Here is a 23,698-nt window from a genome sequence, read left to right on the forward strand (position 1 = left end):
CATTTCAACTCCATTTAGAATTCTTGTATATATTGGACTTTCGTTTTTCCGGGTCCGAGTGTCTAAGATTCAGGCGTACATACATACCCGCTAGTTTCTTTTCGAGTGCTAGAGCGTGGCCTTACTTTTGAATCGAGGGTCTCCATATGGCCATTAATTCAACCTAGGAAAGCTTGAATTCCGGCTCAAAATGTGATAGAAAAAAAACATGCTCGGTTTGCAGCGTGTTTACTGACGTGCATAAGGCCCAGCCCAGCCGGATCTAAGATCCATCTTCGTCCCGCTAGCACATTTATCTCACGGCCGGACAACGTTAACATATCCCTCACCATTTTCGAGGGCGTGCAGTATACAGCATGCAAGCTAGCATATCTAAAAGTAACGAGATATAACTGTACCTGCTATTACCAACATCAACAAGTTCAGTTATTATAATACTACCTCACGGCTGAACTTTCTACAGTATGCCAAATGCACATTTGTTGCATACATTCAAAGAAGCAAGCTATATCTCGAGCAGGGTCTACGTACGTCCTTAGCGTTCTCGGGCTTCAGACGCTCAACATTCGTCCACACACGCAGTCCGGATTTCTAATATCAATAAAATACCTGAGATATGGTCCAGTGTCACAATTGCAAGCAGATTTGAGAAATTTTAACTTTTTCTGGAGTGCATAGTTTGTATGCGGAACCCGGATCTGTATGGTGTACAGGTATACAAGATTTGCTACGAAAAGATAATAAAAAAAACCAGAGTAAGGTTTCTTAAGCGCTGAAGTACAAGAGACCTGTACCGTTTCCCTGCCATACGAATTAGGATATTTCGGCGACCTCTAATTCTTCAAACGTTAGATCTGGTTTTTGAGACCATAAGATACCACGGTTGAAGTCAAGAAGCCATCTTCAAGCCTTGTTTTTTTGTTTGTTTTTTTTTTTTAAAAAAAAAAGATAACTAACCCCATAATGATCATCCTGTGCCTCGGCTTTCTTAGTCTGGGGCGGCTTTCTCCACCTTGAATATGCAGGTGCATGAAAACGTCTGGATATCTAAAGTCCAAAACTAGAGCCAGAGGCGGGCTATTTGAGTGCATGGCTGACAGTATCAGTGGTCCCGGCGGTAAGGCTGTTACACATAATCATGTTAATTCAATCAAATGGTCACCGACTTTGCCCAAAATTGATCGCAGGACCGCTAAAACAAGCCTATGTACGCACCGGCAGGTCCGCCGGCTGACGGATCCTGTAGGTAGTCTGGGGTGGAGGTGCAAACGAGGCTAGAAGAGTTAACTTCCCCCACATAATTATGTTGCCCCTCTGTCGTGATTCGTCACTTTCCCCGCTTCTTCCCGAAGGCTTGGTACTGCATACAAAGTGCATACATTTGTAATGCATCTACAGAGTTTGCATAAGCTGTAGCTATGAATCATGAAAGTAGTTGATTTATGTGAGCTTCCCTGATCGGAGCTTCCCTTGTGAGAAATCCTCTCGAATTCGCGAGTACAAAGAGGCTGTAGAGTTGTCATGTCATTGGCTTGCTTGGATCCGGGAGGTCTCATGCCGGCAATGGCGGAGTTAAAGATTTTTAATTTTTGTCCTCTACATATATGCTTACATACATACAGACATACATACGTACGTACATGTATACACACATTGCATTCAGCTACATATTGGTTCTTGTGATCGAATGATGCACATCTCGAGCTTGAGATTCGAATATTCCGGCCGTGTTTTGGCCGATCGAATTATCAATCGATCAGTCAGTCGGGTCCTCCTCCTGTGGATACTTACTGTGTAGGTACAGAACCGTACCAACATCCGATGCTCATGCAGCTCGGTGACGCTCCAATTAAATGTTGAGATTGAACGAATAGCTTCCAATGGGATGCTTCTAATTGCCGATCTCAGTCCGAGTCTAACCTGATAGATGAAAATAATATCTGACAACAGCTAGACAACGAAAAGGCAAACTAGTCTTAGCTGCATCTCAATATACAGTTGCAGTTGAATATTGCAGAAAACAGCTTTTTTGAGGCCACAATTGGATTAGTTATACGAAAATTGTCGACGAGGGAGTCCATTTTTCGTGCATAGACACCCATACGATATCAAACCAAGGGACCCTTCACCTATAATCTAGGGTGTCATCGAAGGCAAAAGGATATTCTTGTTACGTGAGTATCGACGCAAGATTCCGAGGTCTAACAACCTGCCGTTGGTTTCCAAGGCACAGGGTTACAACGATGGCTGGTCGATTTGAGGTTGCACAACCGCAGGCCCGAGTTGGCAAATATGCGGCGACTGTCTTGTGTTACACAGTTAACAGGGGTCTACATTCAATTCTAAACGGCCACTGCAGTGAATATCTTTCTCATGATCAAGTCGCTCCAGTTCCTTCTCTATTCCGTCTATCGTACATGCTCAAAAATAACGAGGTTTGATGCCGAGCAAATTGGGATATTCCAAGCAGGATGTTTTGGACCTGTGGGCAAAGATATGCCTCGTGACGATATGCGGCTTCTCTGCAGAAACCATGCATACCGGATGCGCATTCTAGTGGCCGACCTGGAGGTCTACAAATGGCGCAACCGTGTCAATTGCTCTCTCAAGGACAGCCATAATTCTTTGACGAAGTGCCTCAAACTTGCATTCAACTTCCAGAGGGTCGAATCGAACAATGGCTAGGTGTTCGTCAACTTGGATTCGTAGTTTGAGGTTAACCTTGCCTTTTGCAAGGTCGATTTCGTCCCCGTCGGGTTCGATAGGTTGAACTCCGTCTCCGAATTGGGCCTCCAAAAACCAGAGGATCCTATCAAGGCGGGTCGATAAATCAATATTGGCGTGGTCTGAAGGAAGGTCATGATTGTGACTATGTGGCTTTGTAGAATCTAGCGTCATGGTTAGCTTGCAGCCTTACCAACTGGAATAATCTCATAGAGCTTACACTTGACACTCGCTGGTGCACTTTCAATGCTTAGAAGAATCGCCAAAATAGCGTCCGCAATTCCATCGTTGTGGATGTTCCCTTCCCACTCGAGTTCAACATATCCAGAGCGGCAGGATACCGTGACACAGTCCATTACCCTGAAGGTTTCCTCCCGCGAGGCTTGGTCTTTTACATTTTTCTGCTCCCCATTTGCTTCTTTCGAACCTTCATCTTCGTCTTCAATATACCCGTTTGTTCTTTCTTTCTTAACGGTGACAATTCCTCCGAACATGCTCTCTAAACTCCATCGAACGAGGCCGGCACCTGCGGTGCTCAGTGGAACCCGTTGCTTGCACATCACTGTTGTTGTAGTAAGACCTGCGTATTCTCGTAGATCATCAGGGGACATCAACGATAATTTGAAGTCGTTCTGTACAAGGACACCAGCGAATATCTGTTCCTGGCCAGTCTTGACCAATGCTTTGTCGACGTCTTTTGATGGATGAGGGGGGTGTTTTGCGAGCTTGCCTACAACCTATTTGTTTTGTCTTCGTTAGATTGTGTGAAGGGTCGCGATCGCGTTGCTACTACCGTAGGGCCGAGATGAAATAGACTCACATTTGCAATTTTTTCTCCTTTAAATGGTATATTAAGTTCCTCGCAATTCTTTGGGTTGTAGATTCTTGGTTTATCCTTTCTATCGTGATATTTGCTTAACAGGGCGCTCTTCAGCCTGCCCATAGCATTCGTTTCTCCATGTACCAAGATCTATACCAATTAGTATTCTATAGTGGAGAATTCGTAGCTTGAGACCATCGACACCACTTACAATGACTTTCGCACCAACTTCTTCGATGAACGAGCTGTTTTGACCATAGTCAACATGTGCAGCAAAACTCAGTTCATCAATACTGCACCGTCTCGGGATCATAACCCTATCAGCTTCCTCTCTGCCGCTTCGACGACTCGTGTGCTCCTTCTTGAACGCTTGGATCTCCGTTGGCTCGTTCAAGATGCTCTTTGCCAAAGTCCCCTCGACAGAGTAGCCTGTCAATATGACACCGTTCTTCGGGTCTGGGCACCACCTTTCAAGTAGCTCTCTAGAAACTCCGTTTTGCATCATACCAGGAGCAGCCAGCATGACACATCCACCAACATCATCGAAGCGATCTAAGGATTTCAATGATCTAACCCATCTCATTTCGAATGGATTTGTGCCACCAATGACTTGGCCATCTTTCCCAGCAGCTTCGCCAATCGCAGCCATTTTGCTTCGGAAAAGTGCCTTGATGTTGTCATTCATGGCATGAATATATGTTTGGTATACAGACATACACCGTCTCGCCAATGAAGATGCGTAGTAGATTGGGTACTGTCTATATCTCTCATGGACTTCCCAATATTCTTCCAATATCAGAAGGAGTTCTTGAGCCCGCCCTAGCGCAAACACTGGCATGAGCACTCTACCACCACGATCTAGGATACTCGTGACCAGCGATATAAAGCGAGCCTCTTTCTCCGGTCGCGGCATATGCGAAGCTGTGCCGTATGTACTCTCCGTGATGAGAATATCAGGTTTGATATGCTTAGGCAGGCTCGCAGAAACGAGATGCCTATCGTCCTCGCGAGAGTAGTCCCCTGTAAACAAAATCTTAAGACCTGCAATTTCGATAAGAAACATCGCCGCACCAAGAACATGGCCGGCGGGGTATGGTGTAATCGCAATCGAAGAATGATGAAGTGTTTGGTAATAATCGATCGCCGATATTTGGGAAAACGAGGAAAGATGGTCGGTTTCGGAAAATAACTGGGTCGTTTGCTCTGATGTTGTGTTACTACATCATACATCGTCAGATATGGGATCAAGGAATATAATACTATACGGAAGGTCGGATGGTCCAGTTCCATATGCTATAGTGTACATGTACGGGAAGCTTCATATGACATTTCCGGGTTGGAATCATTGTATTCTTTGGCTGATACTACTAAGATACACTCTCTGGGGTTGGAGATGTGATTGGGAGGGGGGTGTATAATGTGAGAATTGTGACGGCAAAAGAAACAAGGACTGAACCTCCAGAGAGTCTTTTCCAACGCTAAAGAACGGACGAGTTCGCTAGGTAATAGTGCAGGATTGGATGGAAAGCAAGAGTTCCGAGGCTTCGGCAGCTCTTGGTTGTGATCGTAAAAGAAAGTAACAAAGAGCAATAATAAACGATGGAATATCTGACCATAACCTCCAAAAGATCGCTTTATACAGAGTAAAAATGAAAGAACTGTATAAACGTACCTAACACGAACGCTGTCGCTCATCAACCACTTGTATATCGCCTTTGTCGGGTGGGTCATAAACACTCTACCCCGGAAGTTCGTTTTCGTAAGGACATATGGGAGGGACCCAGCATGATCAAGATGGAAACTGTGAAAGTAATCGATAAATTAGTTCTCATGTTTAATCGTAACTTCATGGCCGGCCGGTACATACTGGGATATGAGCAAAATATCGACTGTACTAAGGTCGAAATCGTCGTAGAATGGCAAGCTGGAGATTCCGTCGTATGCTGGATGGACTCCAGCGTCCAACATCACCGTCTTTCCTTTGTATTGGACGATATGACAAGACCGACCGACTTCACTGCCTCCTCCAAGACATATAAACGAGAGCATATCGCTTGGGTCCTAGATATCAAAAGCGCCGCGTTAGAGATGGTAGCGAATACTCAGGTATGACCCCTTGGACTTACAAGCACCTCGTCAACCGACGCGTCCGCCTTACGTTTATTCGCCATGGTATCGATGGATACGAGAATTGTGTTTAGAAATCTAAGCTAGGTGATCCGGAATATGAGCTATACAGCTAGCTAGAACTGTATCTCCGAGGCATCGATGGTTGGGAGTCGTGCGACTTGGTGCGATGGTTCGTGGCGATCGAGGAGAAGAATGCTCAAGCAATTTAGACCTTAGTCTCGAGGCAGGAATACGCGAGACATTTCCAACGCTGGCAACACATCTTCATGTCAAGATCCAACACTTTTGAGTCTCCACAGCCTCTTGTGTTGGCCTACCTAGGTACATATCAGCCTCCCGAGACTACGCAAGGGTATCTTAGATACTAAGTAGCGGTACTTGATACTTATTATATTGCCAAACTCCATTTTTATCTTGTAATAAAGGCCACTGGTGGTTTTTGGATTGCAATTAGGTTTTAGCACGAGCATTGTGTACCTTTCGAACCCAGCATCTAAATTTAGCTAAATGATATATTGCTCAGCTAGATATTAACTACATGCTAAGTACGTAGGTACTTAAGATACTAGTAACTCCCTAAGTAGTATTCCGAACGGGGTCTCGGGACCGCAAAGACTTCATGATACTGTAAAATTTCAAGACTTCTACAGCTTTGACTTTGTTTCAGACCCTTCCTCCTTTAAGATATCAAGCACGATACCACGGGCCACCCACTCCGCCAAACCTTGGGTCGTTATCATCGGGTTTACACCTGAACTAGCAGGCATTAAACTAGTTTTTCGAAACAGCGGTTAGAAACAATATCCGGCATAAATATGGCTCGTATGGGGGAGTGGTAAAGAACGAACCTAGCATCTGCAACATAAAGCCCATTTCTTTCCCATACTTTGCCCTTCTCATTACAGGCACCCATTCGTGGTGTAGGTCCCATGCGGCAAGTTCCCATCTGATGGGCGCTTCCGTACGAACATCCATCATTAGTAAGTCCGATCTTTCTCAACTTCGCAACAACATCATCGAAAGCCTTTTTATCTTCGTCTTTGTCGTCGAGTCTCTCATATATTGGCCCGGCGACAACCGGTGTATATATCTTCTGGGCGCCCGCAGCATGATTGATTTTCATAGCAGCGACAAGTGATTCCATTAAGTGACTCTTGTCGAATTCTGAAACAGTGTATTCTACTCTTGCCTTTCCAGACTTGGGGTCCAGGATGATTCGCCCGGAATCTCGATCACGACAGATCACAACCAGGTTAGTTAGATGATTGTATCGAAGCATTCTCTTCTTGAAGTCGAGGGAGCTCTTCCAAGGTAAAACCGCAGTTCCAAGCCCTGGCAGCATGAGCATGCCCTCAATAACAGCACCATGCCCATCATTGTCTAGGTTTGTATGTTCAGTATTAGCGACGCTAATGATAGAGCCCTCCCATGGCCGAGTCTCTTCCTCCCACTCAGCCAAGCAGAAAACGACTGGGTGAAGATGGAGGTTTCTTCCGATCCACCAGTTACTTAATCCGCTTTTTTGTAGAATCACAGGGGTATTCAGAGTACCGCCGCTGACAACGACCTTCTTTGCGCTGATGAAGACCTTCCTCCCGGTTCCTGCCGGCTCACTTGGGTCAGCTCTCCACAAACCCTCAGCACCAGTCACGTTTCCCCTCTTATCAAATACCAACTTGGTGACATCGAACCCCTGCAAAAACCTAGCACCCCGTTCCCGGGCATCTGCAAGGTAAGTTTTGGTGACAGCCACTTTACCCCCACGACCCGCGATGTTGGCACCTGAGCCCTTGCACGTTAGTGCGCAGAACGCACCACAAATCTTGTTATGGGCATCCGCATCGCCAACAATATTTTGAGGGACGGTGACACATGCTTCTCCCAAACGATGGCTACCGTTGACAATTACCATATTAGAGGAATTATGTTCATTTTCCTTCCAAGTCTGAACCTTCCCCACATTCGAGACACTGCGGATATCTTTGTTAGTTTGATATCAATACTAAACCGACCGACTTTTCTCCAGTGGGTATTGACATACTAGTCGAGGCAATCCTGAAACTCCGGCGACTCTGCAAATTGAAGCCCATACTTTTTATTCCACTCTCTTCTTGTTCGAGCTGGTAGCTGCCAGGAAACTCCCCAGTTGATTGACGAACCACCTCCCCAGGTGCTACCGGCGAAAACTGCTAAGCTAAAACGGTGTCAGCCACAGACTTCTACTCTAATCATGGGCTCGGCCGTTCGAAATGCGGATACCTTCCATCATTGCTTTGTAAGGTGCCACCTTCTTCGTAAAGCTTGCTCAGACCATCTCTTTCGTTCACAGGCGCCTTATGTTTTGGATACCAGAAACCCTTCTCAACTACCATCAATTGGTGGTGTGGGAGCGCTTTTGCTAGGTGGCCAGCTACAACACCGCCGCCACATCCTGACCCGATAATCAATATCGAAGTTGACAATTGGATGGCCCCGTCAGCTGAAGGTGCCCTATGGCTTAGATCCTCGAAGACAAACTCTGGACTAGCCTCCGCCGTCGCAGCAGATTCCATTGTAACCTTTAACTCCTCCTCTCCTTCTTTCGAGAATGGGTAACCTGGAAACCCAGCTGCCGCATGCCAGGAAGCACTAGATCGAGCCCAAAGTAGGCGAGCGATTGTCGCAAATGCTTTGAAAACCTTTCGCAGCGCCGCCATCCTAGCTGTTGACCAACCAGAGATGATCTCTTCTCTTTCCTGTCTCGTTTTCTGATATAGCGGGATTGTCGTTCCTGTAAACGCGAGGGCACCAAGCCGTGTGCTACAAACGGCCACTCTGGTTAGGAAAGCTTTCACCAACATAAATGATAGATTTTGATACATCCCCATCGACAGAGGGTGCCGAAGGGCCGTACATACTCAAGGATATTTAACACAGTCTTGATCTCCGCAACTTTATCGGCTGGAACATGATTCTGAAATACGCAATCAACATCTTCCAAGAATTCAGGAAGATCCAACGCCGACTCTCGAGCATAAGCCTCCAAGAGCTTTTCATCGGCAGGATTTTTGGCGTGCTTATAGTAGTCTTTCTTAAGTTCCTCGGTCTCTTCGGGGGTTAATCCTGCGACGAATGTCTCGAATATATGTGCTAACATATTCCACTGCGCAGCATCGAACACGCATTTGTCCGAAGGACGTTTAAAGCGATATGTTGGTGTTTCGCTTGCCATTTTTTCTCTTTTTCTTCTTTTTTCTTTTCAAATACTAGTTTTAGCTCCTGCGACTTTAAATCTCTTAAAAGGGTTCGATTTGGGTTTGGAAGGTATTGACTCGGCCCACGAAACTTAAAGGCGGGAGCTAAGAGAATATATAGCTGATCGCCCACAGCTTCCTTCTTTGCCAGTTTAACGGGGTCGGGGTGTTGCCAACTTTCTGGCAAGATAGTCTGGGGTATAGTATCAGCCATTGCGGGGCCCTATGCTCATCCATGGACCCTATTATCCCTGCTGGTTAGAGCGAAACTGCGCGCCCTTGCACATGAAATTCCATGCCCATGCCGCTGAAGAATGCCACGGCACAATTACTACAGAGCCATCCATGCACACCGCTTGAACGCCGGGCCTCAGGGTACCCTCACTGACTCGAGATGTTCCAGCGAAGTTTGGGTGTAGATTTTCCGGTCGAAGTATTTATTAATATATAATAATACAAGTTCTATCCTATCATTCGATATGCCATTTATGAAGGATCCTGCAAGCCATCCGATTGCGACCCGCCTGTCAGTCATGGATGCAACGACTAAGCATTAAGTCTTCAAGAAATCCGAGATCGAAGGCTCCGCGGTCAGACGAAAGTCTCCGAGCATCTTTTCGCATTATTCGGAGAGAATGGGGGCACCATAAAATAGCGGTTGAAAATTCAAGATCTTGGACCCAGCTGAAGTTACCAAGTTCAATGCAATTGGTGTTTCGGAATTAATTTCCAACCTCCATCCACATATATAGCACGCCTCGTGAATCGATACGATCGTCACACCACCTTTACGTTTGTTAATACGACGATGATTGTACGTCCATAAATTCACATGCGGGGAATTGGGGTATTCGGCTCTGGGTTTCTGGGGCGGTATAGGGGCCCAAGCGGCGCCGACACAAGGTTCTTTCGCTACCGACGTATAGGCTTGTCGAATTTAGATCAACTTACGAGAGTTAGACGGCGGGATGCGAACGATATATATTGCGCAGGCATAGGTACATTCTATATATCGGTAATATATAAAATCAATCAGGTAAAGAAGCAAATTCCGCTCAAGGGTTTTCCTTGAAGTCTAGTTCAGAATCTGGTAGCGAAAGTCAGTGCTAGCTAAGCTACCCTGGCACTTAACCATGGGAATCAAGTCCCACCAACAATAACCAACACACCTTTCGATCGAGCTGGCCATTCATGAACTCACCATCTTCTCCCGGAGCATTCGAGTCCACATACTAATTCTGAAAGAGCATGGTTCGAATCAGGGTTTCTGTATGGTCCGACGTTATATTATAGCCCACTCCTATATTATATTTGTAAATGTGGGGACCTCGCAAGTAATTGACGACTTGGTCGACTGTCATCGAATATTTGTTATGCAATTACAAAGGCCACATATGCGCATTTGTGCAAAGTTGATTGGAATCCGATAACAGGCTCCAAAAAACGTTTCACTATCTTATCTGATAAGATAAACTAAGTAATTATTAAGTCTGACATGATTTTATAAGCACTTATCTGCGGTTATATGTTAAGCCATGGGATTCCCACCATATATGTGACTACATCTTGACATGTATGTTCCGGCGGCCCTTATACATCAAGCTGATTCCAGATATGTATGTTCCAGGATATTACCCATAGATATATTTCAAGTTTCAGGAGACCTAAAAGAATGAGCGAAAGTCCGAGAACCCGAATTGGCCATAGAATATATGGGTCCGCATGCGGCGGTTCCTCCAAATGGTGTCTGGTTATCACTGGCCTTGTTTGAACTTCTACGACTGGCTGATCAATCTTGGTAACTGCTTCTAATCGACCCTGTGGCTTTGGAATTGGGTTCATTTTGTCGGCGCCGGGTTTCTTAGGTGATTCGACTACAGGCGTCGAGATCACAGGCTCTTTTGGCTTTACAGGCTTCATCCACGGACTAGCTCTCGCGGGGCTCGCCTTTTTATGTTCATCTTCTCTCAACTTGGTTTTCTCTATATCTTCTTTCATTCGACTGACATTGCCGATAGTCCCGACCGGCTTCAGCTTTGCAATTTTACCGGGCATCTCCGCTTTCATCTCATCCAAGAGAGTTGGTGACTTTCGAGGCGGTTCTCTTTTGGGTTCTTCAAATTTTCTAAGCACCTTCTTCCCGAAACGCTGCTTAAGCTCATCCAACATGGCTGCTTGTGGAGGCATGTTCAATTTCGCTAAAGGTTTCGCTGGGACATTAGGATCCTTAGGCTTCTTCGGAGGAAGCTTAAATACTTCACGTTCGATATTTAGTATTGGAGCATCACCGGGAGGCGGGGGCGGAGGCGGGATTCCCTTGAAATCGCCATGTGCCATTGGGACTGCAGGATGTGGTCTTGGTCGGAGACCAACAGCCAAATCTGTAGGGGTTTCCTTCGTTACTGATGCAAGGTTTTTATTTTCTATAGATAATTAATCAAAACGTATTAGTCCATGTATTTTAGAGGAAATGAGCCTGCATTTATCTCGTAAACCAGAATTAATTGCTGTTGCGCAGCAACCTTTGGCGCTAATTTACCACCGCCATCTTTATTCTCTACAATTGGCCTATTATCCAAAGTTCCACCTAACTTACTTCCCGGTTGCGCTGGGGTCATAGCCACGGTTGATACCTAGCTTATAATATTGCCGGAATTTTTCCGTTAAGGTGAGATGTCTTAGATTCCTTTTCGAGGCTTACGTCCAAAGATCTAGTAGAAAAGAAGTTCTACTATGCAAGGATGGGTACGGCGGTATTCTGATTACTCGATGCTCTTAGGTTGTTTAGAATTACCACAAGTCATTTCGATCTATCCTGGGGTCCTTGTGAATGGAACTGTTTCTAAATGCTCTTTGAAAAGGCTGACACTGGGATGTAGGCTATAGCTAAGGTGAGACTCCGACAAGCGTGGCGATGTTGGTCCTGATATCGATGTGGCGAATAACTTCCCTAAAGTAGTTTCCCATCAAAAATATTTACTTTCTTTGAGCAATGGTATTTGCGTGCTTGCATCCAAAGTTTCATCTACCATTATACGATTTGTTTGCGAGCTTGAGTATTAGTAGCCGGGCCCATTTCAATTTCATGAATATTCGAATTCAAGGCAAACAAAATCTTAATATTATAGCACCCTTCGAAATTATGATAGATAGATGATGAAGCACAATAAAACAGAATTGATAACTGGCCTTGAGACAAATGATAGCCCACACGGTCTTTGCCACCCCCTCAAACAAATAACAGGGTTTCCGGGGCCTTGCATGCCCCGTAATCTGAATTTAGAAGCCGGAGTTTCTTTGTTCTCCAGCCGAGCCAATTACTACTAGTTATTACAAACTTGAACACACGGCTCTGTTTGTTTGACCCTTCGAATTCAGGCTGACTTCCCGACGTGAACGTGCAGGCAGGAACTTACAAGGTCGGTTATATATAGCCAGCAGATAATTGAACCTAAGACTCACAGGCCCATATACCGTTTCGATTTTTGATCAATCCTCGATACGAGCCGTCACCCCAGACTAGAGCTGTCAGAGCCTTGTAGTTAGCCAATCCTGGTCTCGTTGCCAATCCTATGACCATGTAACATTAGTCACGGCCTTGGTTACACAAGGGGGAACAACACGATATATCGACAAAATACAACATACTGCTGATTCACGTGACGTTTTTGGGTGACAGAATGGTTTTTTCGCAATCTGCGGAGCCGCTGAAATATGGCTTAAAAGATGCGCTAGCTTTTAGGGATTCTATTGATGCTAAAATAAATTGATTTGGAGTAGAATTGATCAATGCGGCGCTGGTTTTGTAGATTTTTTCTGGGATGCTGCAGGTTTTGATGGGTCAAGACCCTTACAATTGAAAGTCGCTCACAAACCTCTACAGCTCTAGCTCTGAACACTTCTATCATTCTACCCGATCACTTTTTTTTCCCCTTAAATCTACTTTTTTTTCATTATCTGGTCATATCCTGTAGAATCCCGGAGAGAAGGACTAGCCTCTTTATAGGACAGCGCGCAGGCCGCTATGCGTACATGTACTGCTGGCATCTCCAAAAGCATGTAGCAGTACAAGAACAAGAGCCTTGTGCAACCTGGCGTCCCTCCCCGCGGCCCGGACTCCTAAAATCTTAATACCAGCGATTGCCCACCGGGAGCAAGCATGACAGCAAACATGGTCTTTTTGTTTCTAGCTATTTCTTTCTTTTATACCAGGACGCTTTACCTAACAGTTTTATTCCGCTCAAGCCTCTATCCTTCCTTCCTCCCTTTTTGTTTTCCCAGGGAAAGTTTCTGAGCTTTTGTTCTGCAAATTGTATCAAAATTGTATCTATTTTCGTTCCTAAGCGTACAGTCTGGTGCTAAGCTTTACAAAGGACGGTGTATCGGACTCATTGATACATAGAGTATATATTATATCGCAGCTATCTTTAGCATCAACAGAAATTAGACTGCCTTCTTTTTCTTCTCTCGTTACTTTTTAATAGACCTAATCTGGTTTTCTTTTACTTTGCAAAATTTGTCTGCGGAATTGGTATTGGCTCGTAGACTAGTACTGGTTGAAGCTTCTCTTATACCTTACCATCCCATCAACATTATCCCCACTCACCCAAATTTAAATCTCAACTTCTCCTCTGTTCTAATCCACAGAACCTCCGGACCTCAGCTAACATCTGCATTCCATATCGCGAATAACCCATCGAACCACCCCAAAACCCACACCCTATCAATACGAGATCCAAAAAGAGAGATAAAGTTGGAAATAACTTCCCCCTATCGACACCTCCATCTCAATTTCTAGCTATCCGCCACCTCAAAAGTCTATACATCTATCCCTCACGACATCAAGAACGAAGAACAATGGGTCCAAAAGGCTCTGTCGCCACTCCTGCAGGAGGACCTTGTAAGTTTAATCTCAAAAGCAAAAGAAAAAGGAAAAGTCATTACATAGCCCCTCTAATACTACCGTTGTATACACAGCCAAACCAACCATGGAACCAATCAGGCGGTCTACAAGGAATAAAGTACGTCCTCTCCCCCCTCCATCTTTCGAAAAGGCTTCTCGAGAAGAGAGATTTGGAGATTTTATACAAAATACTAAAAAGACTGTATAGGGTGCAAGCACTGAAAAGAAGAAGCAACAGGAAGAGGAACGAGCAAAAGCCTCGGCAGGCAAAGCAAAACCCAAACCTGCAGCTGGCAAGTCAGCTACAGGTATACAGGGAACCCAGTCTCGTAGCAATGGCCGTGGCCGCGGTGCAAAGAAAATAGCACCAGAAGAAGAACTTACAGACGTACCCGCGAAAAAAAATTCTACTGCTACACGAAAGCCTGCACCGAAAAAAGGAACAATTCCCGCTAATAAGCCAAACACTAAGAAACCTAGAAAGAGCAAGAAGCAAGTTCTGTTTGAACAGGAGGGAGAGGATGGAGAAGAGTCCGCTGAAGAAAGTACGGATGGAGAAGAGTCCGCTGAAGAAAGTACGGATGGAGAAGAAGTAGCTCCTGCTCCTGTGAAGAAGAAGAAGAAGAAGGTAGAAAGGCTTAAGTCCGCTCCCACTCAACAAGGGAGGAAGAGGAAGTCGGGGGCAGCTGCAGCATCCCAGCCTGCTGTCAAAAGGCGAAAGATTGCTGTACCAAAAAGTGGCAAGGGCAAAGGCAATCGGGAGTCCGATTCATCTCCAGAGCTTGATGAAGACGAAGAATCGGATGAGGAGCCAGAGGAAAGTGACAAAGGGGAGGAAGGGGAAGTAGAAGAAGAGGAGCAGGTCCAAGAACAGCCCGCCAAAAGGCCTAAGAACAAGGGTAAAATTGCCCATACCGGTAGAAAGAATCCGCGCGTAACTCGCCCCAAGGACGAAGAAGACGAGGAAGATATCCACTACCTCCCCGATTTCAAAACCGCAGACGACTTCGACAAAACTTCTCCCGGAATCACTTATAATTCGTCACCATCAGAGGAAGTCCCGAATGTCACCATTCCGGTCGGATTCAGGGTTAAAGTCACGGCCTTCGAAATCACACGAATTGAGTCGAAGACTGAGAGTTCACTGTGTGAGTAAACCCTAAGGTTCAATCGAGTATGCAAAGCATTACCATGCATTTATCTAACTGGGGTGAAATTTTTATAGTCGAGTGTAACTGCAAGCAATACAAAAGCTGCACATTTCTCAAGACATGTAGGTAATCCTAAGGAAGTGCCACCTAATTTGTTACAAAAGAGATTTCGTATCTTGACTAATGGTCATATTACTACGCGTGGACAGGCAAGCACCTCCTCCTTATTAATGGCCCGCGCTTCGAAAAGAAGCGCTTGAATGAGATAAAGGCGAAGCTGGATGGTAAAAACTCTAGCGACGTCACCCAAGAAGGCCTCGAGGTGGCGCCCGGTAAGTCTACTATCCTAAAGTTTTTAAAGATAGTTTTCAATAGTTGACATTTCTGCAGCCAAATCTACAGAGACAATTGAGGGCCCAGCGGCCGCAGGTGGCCAGCCACCCTCAGAATCCCCTCCTGCAGTCGAGGACGAGGAATCCACACAAATGGACGTAGACGGCGAGGAGGATGGCATTTCGGGTCAGTAGACCCAGAATGATTTGACCATAACGCAAACTCACCTTTTTTCCGAGGAATACTATGCTGAGCGTATAATTTTGAGGAATAGAGGGGGTTGAAGAAGAATTCTTAAATGCAAGCATGATCACGGATAGATGTTCGTTGGGATGAATGTATTTTTTTTGTTTCGCTTTTTTTGTTACTTATTGATTTCTTTATTGTTTTTTGTTTTTCTCCCATCCCTGCAGGCCTGCGGAACGAATCCCCAATTGGTGTCATTTCAGATATCTCGAACGAAGTCGAGTCGGGTCAAGGAGGACGTTCGTCGCAGAGGAAGCAGGAAATGATGTGGTGTTTTTTGTATGTTATGGAAAATAAACGCGTTGTGGCGTTGTCCGCCATGATCTGCATTAAGACCCAGGCCAGGCCGTCTGCAGTTGTGCCGGCGGCGCAAAGGAGGGCCTTAGTGGTAGCTGCAAATCACCTGAGTAAACCGGCGATTCGACGAGGATAGGACAATTCGATGCCCTGCTACTATTATTTTACTCGGTTCCAATATGAGTTCCTTTCCTTCTTAATCGATATTTTCTTTTCTGCAGTTAACGTTAACTAATTTGGGTTTGTCGTTGACTCACCAAATCCCTGCCACCGACATCAGCCTCAAGAAATGACTTGCATTCTCTAGTTCCACCAAACGCAACTTAAGCAGGGATGTCTCTGTATACATACCTTTTGACTCATTACTTCTTGTAATTTCAAACGAAGTCATGGGATTACGCATTTATCGCGCGACGTGGGGGCAAGTTGTAATACGAGGTCGCGAAATGAGACCGCCTTGCGGTTTGCATTTGTCGCGAAGCTTGACGGGATCAACAGTCAATTGGACCTACCGGATTTAGAAGTCTGACTGACAGACCGACTCATATTTGAATAAAACATAACATTCATTTCAACTTGAAGGAAATGGATAAATAGAGGGTGTACGGACCTCAATTCACAATATCCATCTTTTTGTGATATATATACTGGAGTAAAGAAGACACAATTGACCGGTTGGCTCTCAGTATTATCAATTGATCGATTCATCTATTATATTCGGAACTTCAGTTACTTTATCACAACAACCTACTGTACTTTGTTAATTGGTATAAATATAATTACTTCTCTCTACATATAAGCGAAAATGTCAGAGTTCGACGAGCTCTCGGAAATAGTACGTCACTAGCCCGCCATGCGCGCTATCATATTTAAACCTATTTCATGGCTAATCAATTCTGCAGAACGGCGTAAAACCCCTCCTTCACCTCACCGATGGTGAAACTCACACCGTCGACTCTCAAACTTCTTCCTCGAATTACACCATAAAACGCACATATGACCACTTCTACTGCACCTGTCCCGGGTGGCGTATCAATGGTGGCCCTGTCAATGCGCGGACGTGTAAACATCTGAAGGCAGCTTTGGGGGAGAAGTTTGAGTGGGAAAGGGTTGAGGCTAAGAATCCCGGGGTGCAAAAGCCCTTGGTTGCTAAAGGCGGGGATAAGAAGAGTAAAACGAAGGAGGTGAAGAAAGCGGAGAAGGGGAAAGGAAAGGTTAAGAAGGAAGAAAAAGACGACGAAGAGACTGCGTCTTCATCTTCGTCTTCGTCGTCTTCTTCTTCATCGTCATCCGGTAGTGATGATGGCGAAGAGGAAGACATTGAAATGACGTTCTCAGATCTGGACGAAATGGGCACTGAACAATTGGCAATCGAAAAGGATATGATGGAACGAAGAATGGAAAGAATAAATGCCTTATTGAGGGCCGCAAAGGCAAAGGGCAAAAAAAGAGCAAGCAGAAAAGAAGTCCGCACCGCAAGAGCCCTACAAGTAGCAAAAGATGCAAAAGTCGCAAAGATTAAAGCAAAGATTAAGGCAAAAAGGACAATAACTGGGCAGGTACCGAGAAATAAACCCTGGGATGACGAAGAAGAAGAGGAGGAACCAGAAGCGGAAGAAGACGAAGACGAAGACGATAACGGCGCCGAACCCCCACAGCCTCCAAACTCTAAAATACGACCTCAACTCCTCCTCGCCGAGAAATGGGACCTAGAAAAAGGAATTGACCCAACAGGTTGGTGGATGTCCGAAAAGCTCGACGGCGTGCGTGCATACTGGAACGGGACAACCTTCCTATCCCGTGAAGGTAACAAATTCTACGCGCCGGACTGGTTCATCAAGAAATTCCCGAAGGATATAACCCTCGATGGAGAACTCACCTGCGGGCGTGGGAAATTTATCGATACCGTTAGTATCGTAAAAACCATTAACGCAGGCGACAGATGGAAGTTTAGCGTTGAGTATCATGTTTTTGATATTCCTAGTATGGGGAATAAGAAGTTTGAACAAAGACAAGAGCATTTGAAGAAATTATTGGCCGAGAGGAGGATAAAATGGGTGAAATATGTGGAACAGACGGAAGTGGAGGATAAAGAACATGTTCTGGAGGAACTTGAGAAGGTTACAGAGCAAGGAGGGGAGGGGCTGATGCTAAGAGAGCCAGAAAGCGTATACGTCCAGAAACGGTCGAAGACTTGTTTGAAGGTTAAGACGTTCCACGATGCAGAGGCAAAGGTTATTGGACATGAAGAAGGGAAGGGAAGAAATGAAGGACGTTGCGGAGCATTGAAATGCGAAATGATGGATGGTACCGGCAAGAAGTTTAAAGTTGGCACCGGGTTGGACGATAACATGAGGAAGAACCCGCCAAAGATTGGATCAGTTATTACTTATCGTTATTTCGAATTGACGAAGGATGGGGTTCCGAGATTTCCTAGCTTTTTAAGGGTCTTTAAAGGACATTGAATAGTAGGTATTAATATAGATTTGGGAAAGGGGTTCTTGTATTGATTTAATATGGTCTTAAGTTGAGGATATTGCGATATGTCCGACGACACCTTTCATTTGCTTGTTGGAGCATAGCTTATGGTTTGATGATTTTGATGATATAAATTTCTTAACTTTCGAATTCAATGTTAGCACCATTGTATGCTCTTTGTTATTTTGGTAAAAGAAGATAAATTTTTAAAAAAAAAGGATGTTCAGGCCGCACTCTCCAAAAATAAAAAATAAACTCCATGCACGCGTAAGGGATAAACCACACATGGCAAATGCGAAGAATGTATACAGCGAAGACCAAAAAAAAATGTATATCTGCATTTTAGATTGTGAGAGGAGTGAGTAGCGATGGGAGACGGTAAGGTAGAGCGAAACAGCAGTCCAAGAACGTTGGAAAACACAGGCTGGAGAAAGTGTACGCCATCTTGAATTTCATACGGGTCAATTCTATTCCGTTCGAAGAACAAAAAAGAACAAAGAAAATAAAAAGAATAACAATAACAATAACAAAAAACAAGGCATGGGTGTCAAAGCACTAAAGGATGAACAATGGGGAAGAATGAGAATTGAGCTCATGCAAAGTGGGAGCGCAAACTACCGCCTTGCGGGTGGCAATATGATGGCTTTATAGCAATGGGTACGAGGGGGACAGAAAGAAGGCTGGTGGTATAGTAACCATTCACGGCTCCCCACTCTTAAGATCAGTTTCCGGCTTGGTCTCCTTTTCTTTTTCACTTGACGGGGTTCCAGTGACGTTAACACCAGACAAAGCCTTCTCCAACTCTCGGATCTTCTCCTTGAGCTTTTCATTCTCCTTCTTGACATTCTCCAATTCGTTACGAGCTGTCAGGACCTCCTCATATCGAGGATGTCCACCGGCTGAGCTAGAATAGCTGACACCTAGGCCCCTCTCTGAGCCCCCTGCCTCACTACCAGCATACTCGGCTCTCTCTCGCTCTCGCGAGTGGTGGTGATTGTGCAAATGAGCCATGCCAGCGTTATCCTTCCAGCTGCTGCTTCCGAGTGGGGCATGTGGCGAAGCGTAGTAGTATTGGGAACCAAAATACGGGTATGGACTATCTGACTCTCCTAGAGCTGGCGAGTTTCGGCCACTGGCCCTCGAACCAGAAATGCTACGAACGGAACTCTGGCGAGACATAGGGATAGGGGCCGGGCGAGTTGGAACTGGAGCTGATGCAGCAGTAGGGTCGCCTCTAGCGGCGGAGAGGGATTGGATACTGCTCTGGCGCGAGAGTGAGCTTCCTGCCATGGTACTGCCGATTGTAGCGGCATTAGTAAGAGCGGTAGAGGCATTCGATGATGTTCGACGGCTACGTGGAGAAAGGTAAGTGGAAGGGTAAGTGCCGCTAAGGTCGTCCGAAATTGGGTGAGAGGTGGGTGACATGGTTTGTTGTGCTCGAAGTATGGAGAGCTGTCGAGTAAGACGGTTGACCTAGCGGCACCAATACGGTTAGCTTTGAGACACTACTTTCCAATAGGATGCTGAATACTCACAGCGGCCTCTTGCTCCTTCTCTACTTCAGCATAGATCTCAGCGGGCGACAACTGGTGGGGCAGACGGGTAGGACCTGGTCCGCTTCCAACACCAATATCGCTGCCGCTAATGCTGCTTACGCTCCTGATACTTCCGCCAGGCGATGGCGGTTGTGCGAAGGGCGGTTGGGTAAGAGGTGCCGGTGGAGGAAGCATCCTCTGTTCTGAGTGACGACGGGAAGAGCTCGGATCCCGCGCATCGGATAGAGAAGATGAGGGACGACGGGCGACGCTGGCAGCGGAAGTAGCAGAAATCTGTCGCAAACGAGGCGAAGGAGGGACGCCACCTGGAGTAGCCATAGGGAGGCCGGTCGACGATGTCTGTTGGGATGGAGCCGTGATTGTAGCGGTGGTGGTAGTAGTAGTGGTGATAGGAGCAGCAACTGAAGTAGCCTTTTCCTCGGCTGTTGTTGGAGCAGTGGTGGTCGTCATTGTGCCTGGTAGATGACCGGACCAGCTAGTAGAACCACAAAGGAGAAACCCTTGGTATTTAAGAACTGGCCTGGGGGGTCGGGCGGATTGTAAACAAGAAAGCAAGCAGGCAGGTGGAATTGTCGTAACGATGACAAGGCTTGTAGCGGACGTGTTTCGGGGCAGGGCGTAGGCTGTTGGAGCTGGTTCGTCGGCGCTGCGCTTTGGGGGTAAGTGAACTAGGCCCAAAAAATTGAAACGAAACCGAACAAGCCAGACGCAGACAAGTTTCCGGAGACTAGTTGATCGGGGCTAACTACTCGTGATTGTCTTGTTTTTGAGATTGTGGAATATGCAGGGTAAAGTTTGCTTGAACAGAGGCAGGAAGGTGGCAAAATGCAGGGTGATGGTGGATGATTCAATTGTAGGGTGGTGGTGATGATGTTGGTTGGTGTTGTTGGGAGAGGATGAGCCGACAAAGAGGGAATTCTAAATTAATGGGAGAGCCAACTATACTTAGGTTCGTAGGTATCTACAAGTCATTCAGACCAGTACCGATGCAGACTGAGGACACAGTCAACTTTATATACTTTGAATTTCTATTTTAATATCTTCGGTAGGCTTCTCTTGATACATACAACAGCCTCAGTAATATAATATAATGCATGTTAATCAAGTGACCGGTTCTGGCCCGGATATCGCCTCCGATAGCGTGAGTGCCTGAAAATCAGCAATCCCCTGGAATGCAAACTTTCTGGGAGTCTGGACGCCTGCCTGTCTGCCTGTCACATATACATACCAAATTTGCGAATACACATCATACCCAAGCATTTGTCTTGAGTAGCAAGAATATAATTTCCCAAAGCACGAGCACGCTAGAATTGATTGAGATAGATCGCCCAACTCGCTGTTTTGCTGTTTTGTTCCAATTCGATGACAAGAAAGAGTATATACATAAGTACATGGTAACGAGGCTGGTCGTCATATCATTATTATTACTAAGTACTTAACTGGAAAGGTGAACAACAAGCATTTGGTATGAAAAGAAGGGAAGGGGAATATTACAATGGAAGTATGTAGTCATGATATGAACAAAGCTGTTAAAAATGAAATAAACTAGACCAGGGAAATGGGAAAGGGAAAAAAAAGGAGGTATTAAAGATATGAAGAACGAGAGACCGCGGTGGTGAACGCCTCTAAACGGGGGTGCGAATATCGACAAGAAAAGGAATATAACGAGAGAAAAAAACAAGGGGAAAAAGGTTGTCCGCCATACACACAACTTGGAATATGGTATGGGCGCGAACTCGGGTTCATATGTTGTAAAGAAGAATAAGAAGGAGAAGGAGAAGGAGAAGAAGGCATCAAATACTTCCGACCATCACACCAGGTTTGCTTTCACATTCCTAGAGTGCTAGATTTCTTCGCGAGATTCATCAACGACAGCATCAACATCCAGACTTAACCACTCCCTTCAAGCGGTTGTTTTTGCCCCCCCAAAAAAGAACTCCACGGCAAAAACTTGTCCATTTCGCATATTCCCGGTCCTTTTTTATTCCTTCTTCTCGCCATTCAGCTGGTGTGATAGCTGCCTGCTCTCTTTGTCGATGTTGACGAGGGTTTCGGCAGCTCTGGCCATCTGGACGAAGTTGATGATCTGCTTTCCGAAGCAGATAGGAAAGGTGACGTAGGCCATACCCTTGATGAAGGGTAGAATGGCATCTCTGGCAGCCGATGGTGATGGGAAGGAAAGGAGGTATAAGGAGACAAAGTGGAGTTCGTTGGCGGCACAAAATGTGAACAAGACAGCCTATTTTATCAGCCAAGTTAGAAGATATACACAACATTTATCGATGAGCCCGGTCTAGTTATGGTGGTACCTTATTTGTGTAATAGAGATTCAGGATCTTGCTTTGTTCTCTATCTACGCTCTTGTGGCTGCCAGCTCCCTTCTCCATCATCGCGTACATGTGCATATAGTGACTGGCAAGATCTAGAGATAGCAAGAACTGAAAGAGAATCTTCAAGCCGGGATGTTCGGGGTAGGCAGCGCTTAAGAACATGAGCAGACAGCTGGTTGTACAACGATCGGTAACCATGTCGAGAACGGCACCAAACTTGGTCGATTGGGAGAATTTGCGAGCAGCATATCCGTCGAGAGCATCCAAGATGCATGAAACGCCGTATAGGATGGTACATGTTAACGGGTGGATAGGCATGTAGACCAATGAAATAGAAGCAAGGACAATACGAGCATAACCTGTAAGCAAAGGGGCACGGTTAGTGAGCTAGATTCCAACATTGACGGAAATGAAGCCGACAAGGAGCAACGGTAATAAGAAGAGATGAAGAACGTACCGATGAGATTAGGGACAAAAAGATAAACGTTATTTGTTCGCAGCCACCGTGGCAGGGGATTTGGTTGTGATTGTGGTTTTGTGGAGGACCCGTTGGCGACGACCTTTTGAGACGCCATCGTGAACGTGATTTTAGATGGATCCTGAAGGCTTGGGTAGGTAGGTAAGGGGGGAAGACGCAAGTCGCAAGAGAGTTGTTTAGGAGGGGTTGGAATATATCTTAGGATAAGATCGATCTGGGTGTATGTATTCGCGCTGTAGACTACTTTCTCTAATAATTGGGATTGGAGAGGGGGAGTTAAAGGGATCCTGGGAGTCAAAGGTTGGAAGGGCTGAAGATGGCTTCGGGAACAGTCGGATGCGAGGGAGCCGGACAAGAAGAGTTTCTGACGCTGAACGGGAAGAAGAAGATCGGTAGGTTATCTGCAGCAACTGGTTATCTGCCGGTGGATACCTAAGCAAGGACCTACTGAAGGCAGTGAGATAGATGTACAAGTAGGTGGATAGATGGAGGACGAGGTTGAAGGCGAGGCGGAGGAGTGTCGTGTGGGAATGTCTTGATTGAAAGGCGAATATTGTAACTACCTCCTACTATTCCCTAGGTAACTGGGTGCTTAAGTATTTTGTATGAAGTACCCTGAGCAACAGTATCTGAATCGAATTGAATCGAAAGGGGATGAAGTACAGTCCTAGCTAAGCCCAATGTGAGTATATATGGTAATATAGTTGGTACCTAGTACCCTAGTTACGGCCTCGGGCGGCCGGGCTAACTGGCTGGCCTTGGTTTAGAGTTAGCCTCAGCCAGAATGCACCTAACTGGAGCTGCGTGTGCGTGTGGTCTGTGTGTGTGTGTGTGTGTGTGGGTGTTGCGTGGAAATGAAGTTGACAGTTATGATGGCGGCCCCGTCTCGGAAGCAACGGACTCCGTGCTACGATATGCCATATGTAAGGTAGGAAGTAAGTACGAAGAATGTAATATTATTGGCCCGGCCGCGGGCTTCAGATCAGTCCGATCCCCTTTAAAATAGGTTCGGTGTGTCC

At 45.8% G+C, this 23,698-nt stretch overlaps 7 protein-coding genes across 7 annotated transcripts; 2 read left to right on the forward strand and 5 right to left on the reverse strand.

Annotated features, from left to right (window-relative positions):
- Positions 1-2,553: 2,553 nt before the first annotated feature.
- AOL_s00097g515 (uncharacterized protein) lies at positions 2,554-5,715 on the reverse strand (the record flags this gene model as incomplete). Its single annotated transcript, XM_011126348.1, has 7 exons — positions 2,554-2,888; positions 2,945-3,461; positions 3,545-3,694; positions 3,756-4,761; positions 5,217-5,345; positions 5,412-5,605; positions 5,671-5,715. 7 exons carry the CDS (start codon positions 5,713-5,715, stop codon positions 2,554-2,556), a joined length of 2,376 nt encoding a protein of 791 aa, XP_011124650.1.
- Positions 5,716-6,318: 603 nt separating this feature from the next.
- On the reverse strand, positions 6,319-8,885 carry AOL_s00097g516 (uncharacterized protein; the record flags this gene model as incomplete). Its single annotated transcript, XM_011126349.1, has 5 exons — positions 6,319-6,445; positions 6,523-7,644; positions 7,716-7,868; positions 7,934-8,473; positions 8,572-8,885. 5 exons carry the CDS (start codon positions 8,883-8,885, stop codon positions 6,319-6,321), a joined length of 2,256 nt encoding a protein of 751 aa, XP_011124651.1.
- Positions 8,886-10,497: 1,612 nt separating this feature from the next.
- AOL_s00097g517 (uncharacterized protein) lies at positions 10,498-11,525 on the reverse strand (the record flags this gene model as incomplete). The annotated part of the gene is made up of 2 exons (XM_011126350.1): positions 10,498-11,330; positions 11,504-11,525. 2 exons carry the CDS (start codon positions 11,523-11,525, stop codon positions 10,498-10,500), a joined length of 855 nt encoding a protein of 284 aa, XP_011124652.1.
- A 2,239-nt stretch (positions 11,526-13,764) lies between these two features.
- Positions 13,765-15,488, forward strand: AOL_s00097g518 (uncharacterized protein; the record flags this gene model as incomplete). The annotated part of the gene is made up of 6 exons (XM_011126351.1): positions 13,765-13,807; positions 13,885-13,928; positions 14,019-14,958; positions 15,036-15,083; positions 15,171-15,293; positions 15,352-15,488. 6 exons carry the CDS (start codon positions 13,765-13,767, stop codon positions 15,486-15,488), a joined length of 1,335 nt encoding a protein of 444 aa, XP_011124653.1.
- Positions 15,489-16,642: 1,154 nt separating this feature from the next.
- Positions 16,643-18,302, forward strand: AOL_s00097g519 (uncharacterized protein; the record flags this gene model as incomplete). The annotated part of the gene is made up of 2 exons (XM_011126352.1): positions 16,643-16,672; positions 16,740-18,302. The coding sequence occupies 2 exons, from the start codon at positions 16,643-16,645 to the stop codon at positions 18,300-18,302; spliced, it is 1,593 nt and encodes a 530-aa protein (XP_011124654.1).
- Positions 18,303-19,014: 712 nt separating this feature from the next.
- AOL_s00097g520 (uncharacterized protein) lies at positions 19,015-20,321 on the reverse strand (the record flags this gene model as incomplete). Its single annotated transcript, XM_011126353.1, has 2 exons — positions 19,015-19,788; positions 19,851-20,321. 2 exons carry the CDS (start codon positions 20,319-20,321, stop codon positions 19,015-19,017), a joined length of 1,245 nt encoding a protein of 414 aa, XP_011124655.1.
- A 1,531-nt stretch (positions 20,322-21,852) lies between these two features.
- AOL_s00097g521 (uncharacterized protein) lies at positions 21,853-22,776 on the reverse strand (the record flags this gene model as incomplete). The annotated part of the gene is made up of 3 exons (XM_011126354.1): positions 21,853-22,110; positions 22,181-22,560; positions 22,659-22,776. The coding sequence occupies 3 exons, from the start codon at positions 22,774-22,776 to the stop codon at positions 21,853-21,855; spliced, it is 756 nt and encodes a 251-aa protein (XP_011124656.1).
- Positions 22,777-23,698: the final 922 nt, after the last annotated feature.

Source organism: Orbilia oligospora (assembly GCF_000225545.1).
Source record: "Orbilia oligospora ATCC 24927 unplaced genomic scaffold scaffold00097, whole genome shotgun sequence".
NCBI lineage: Eukaryota > Fungi > Ascomycota > Orbiliomycetes > Orbiliales > Orbiliaceae > Orbilia > Orbilia oligospora.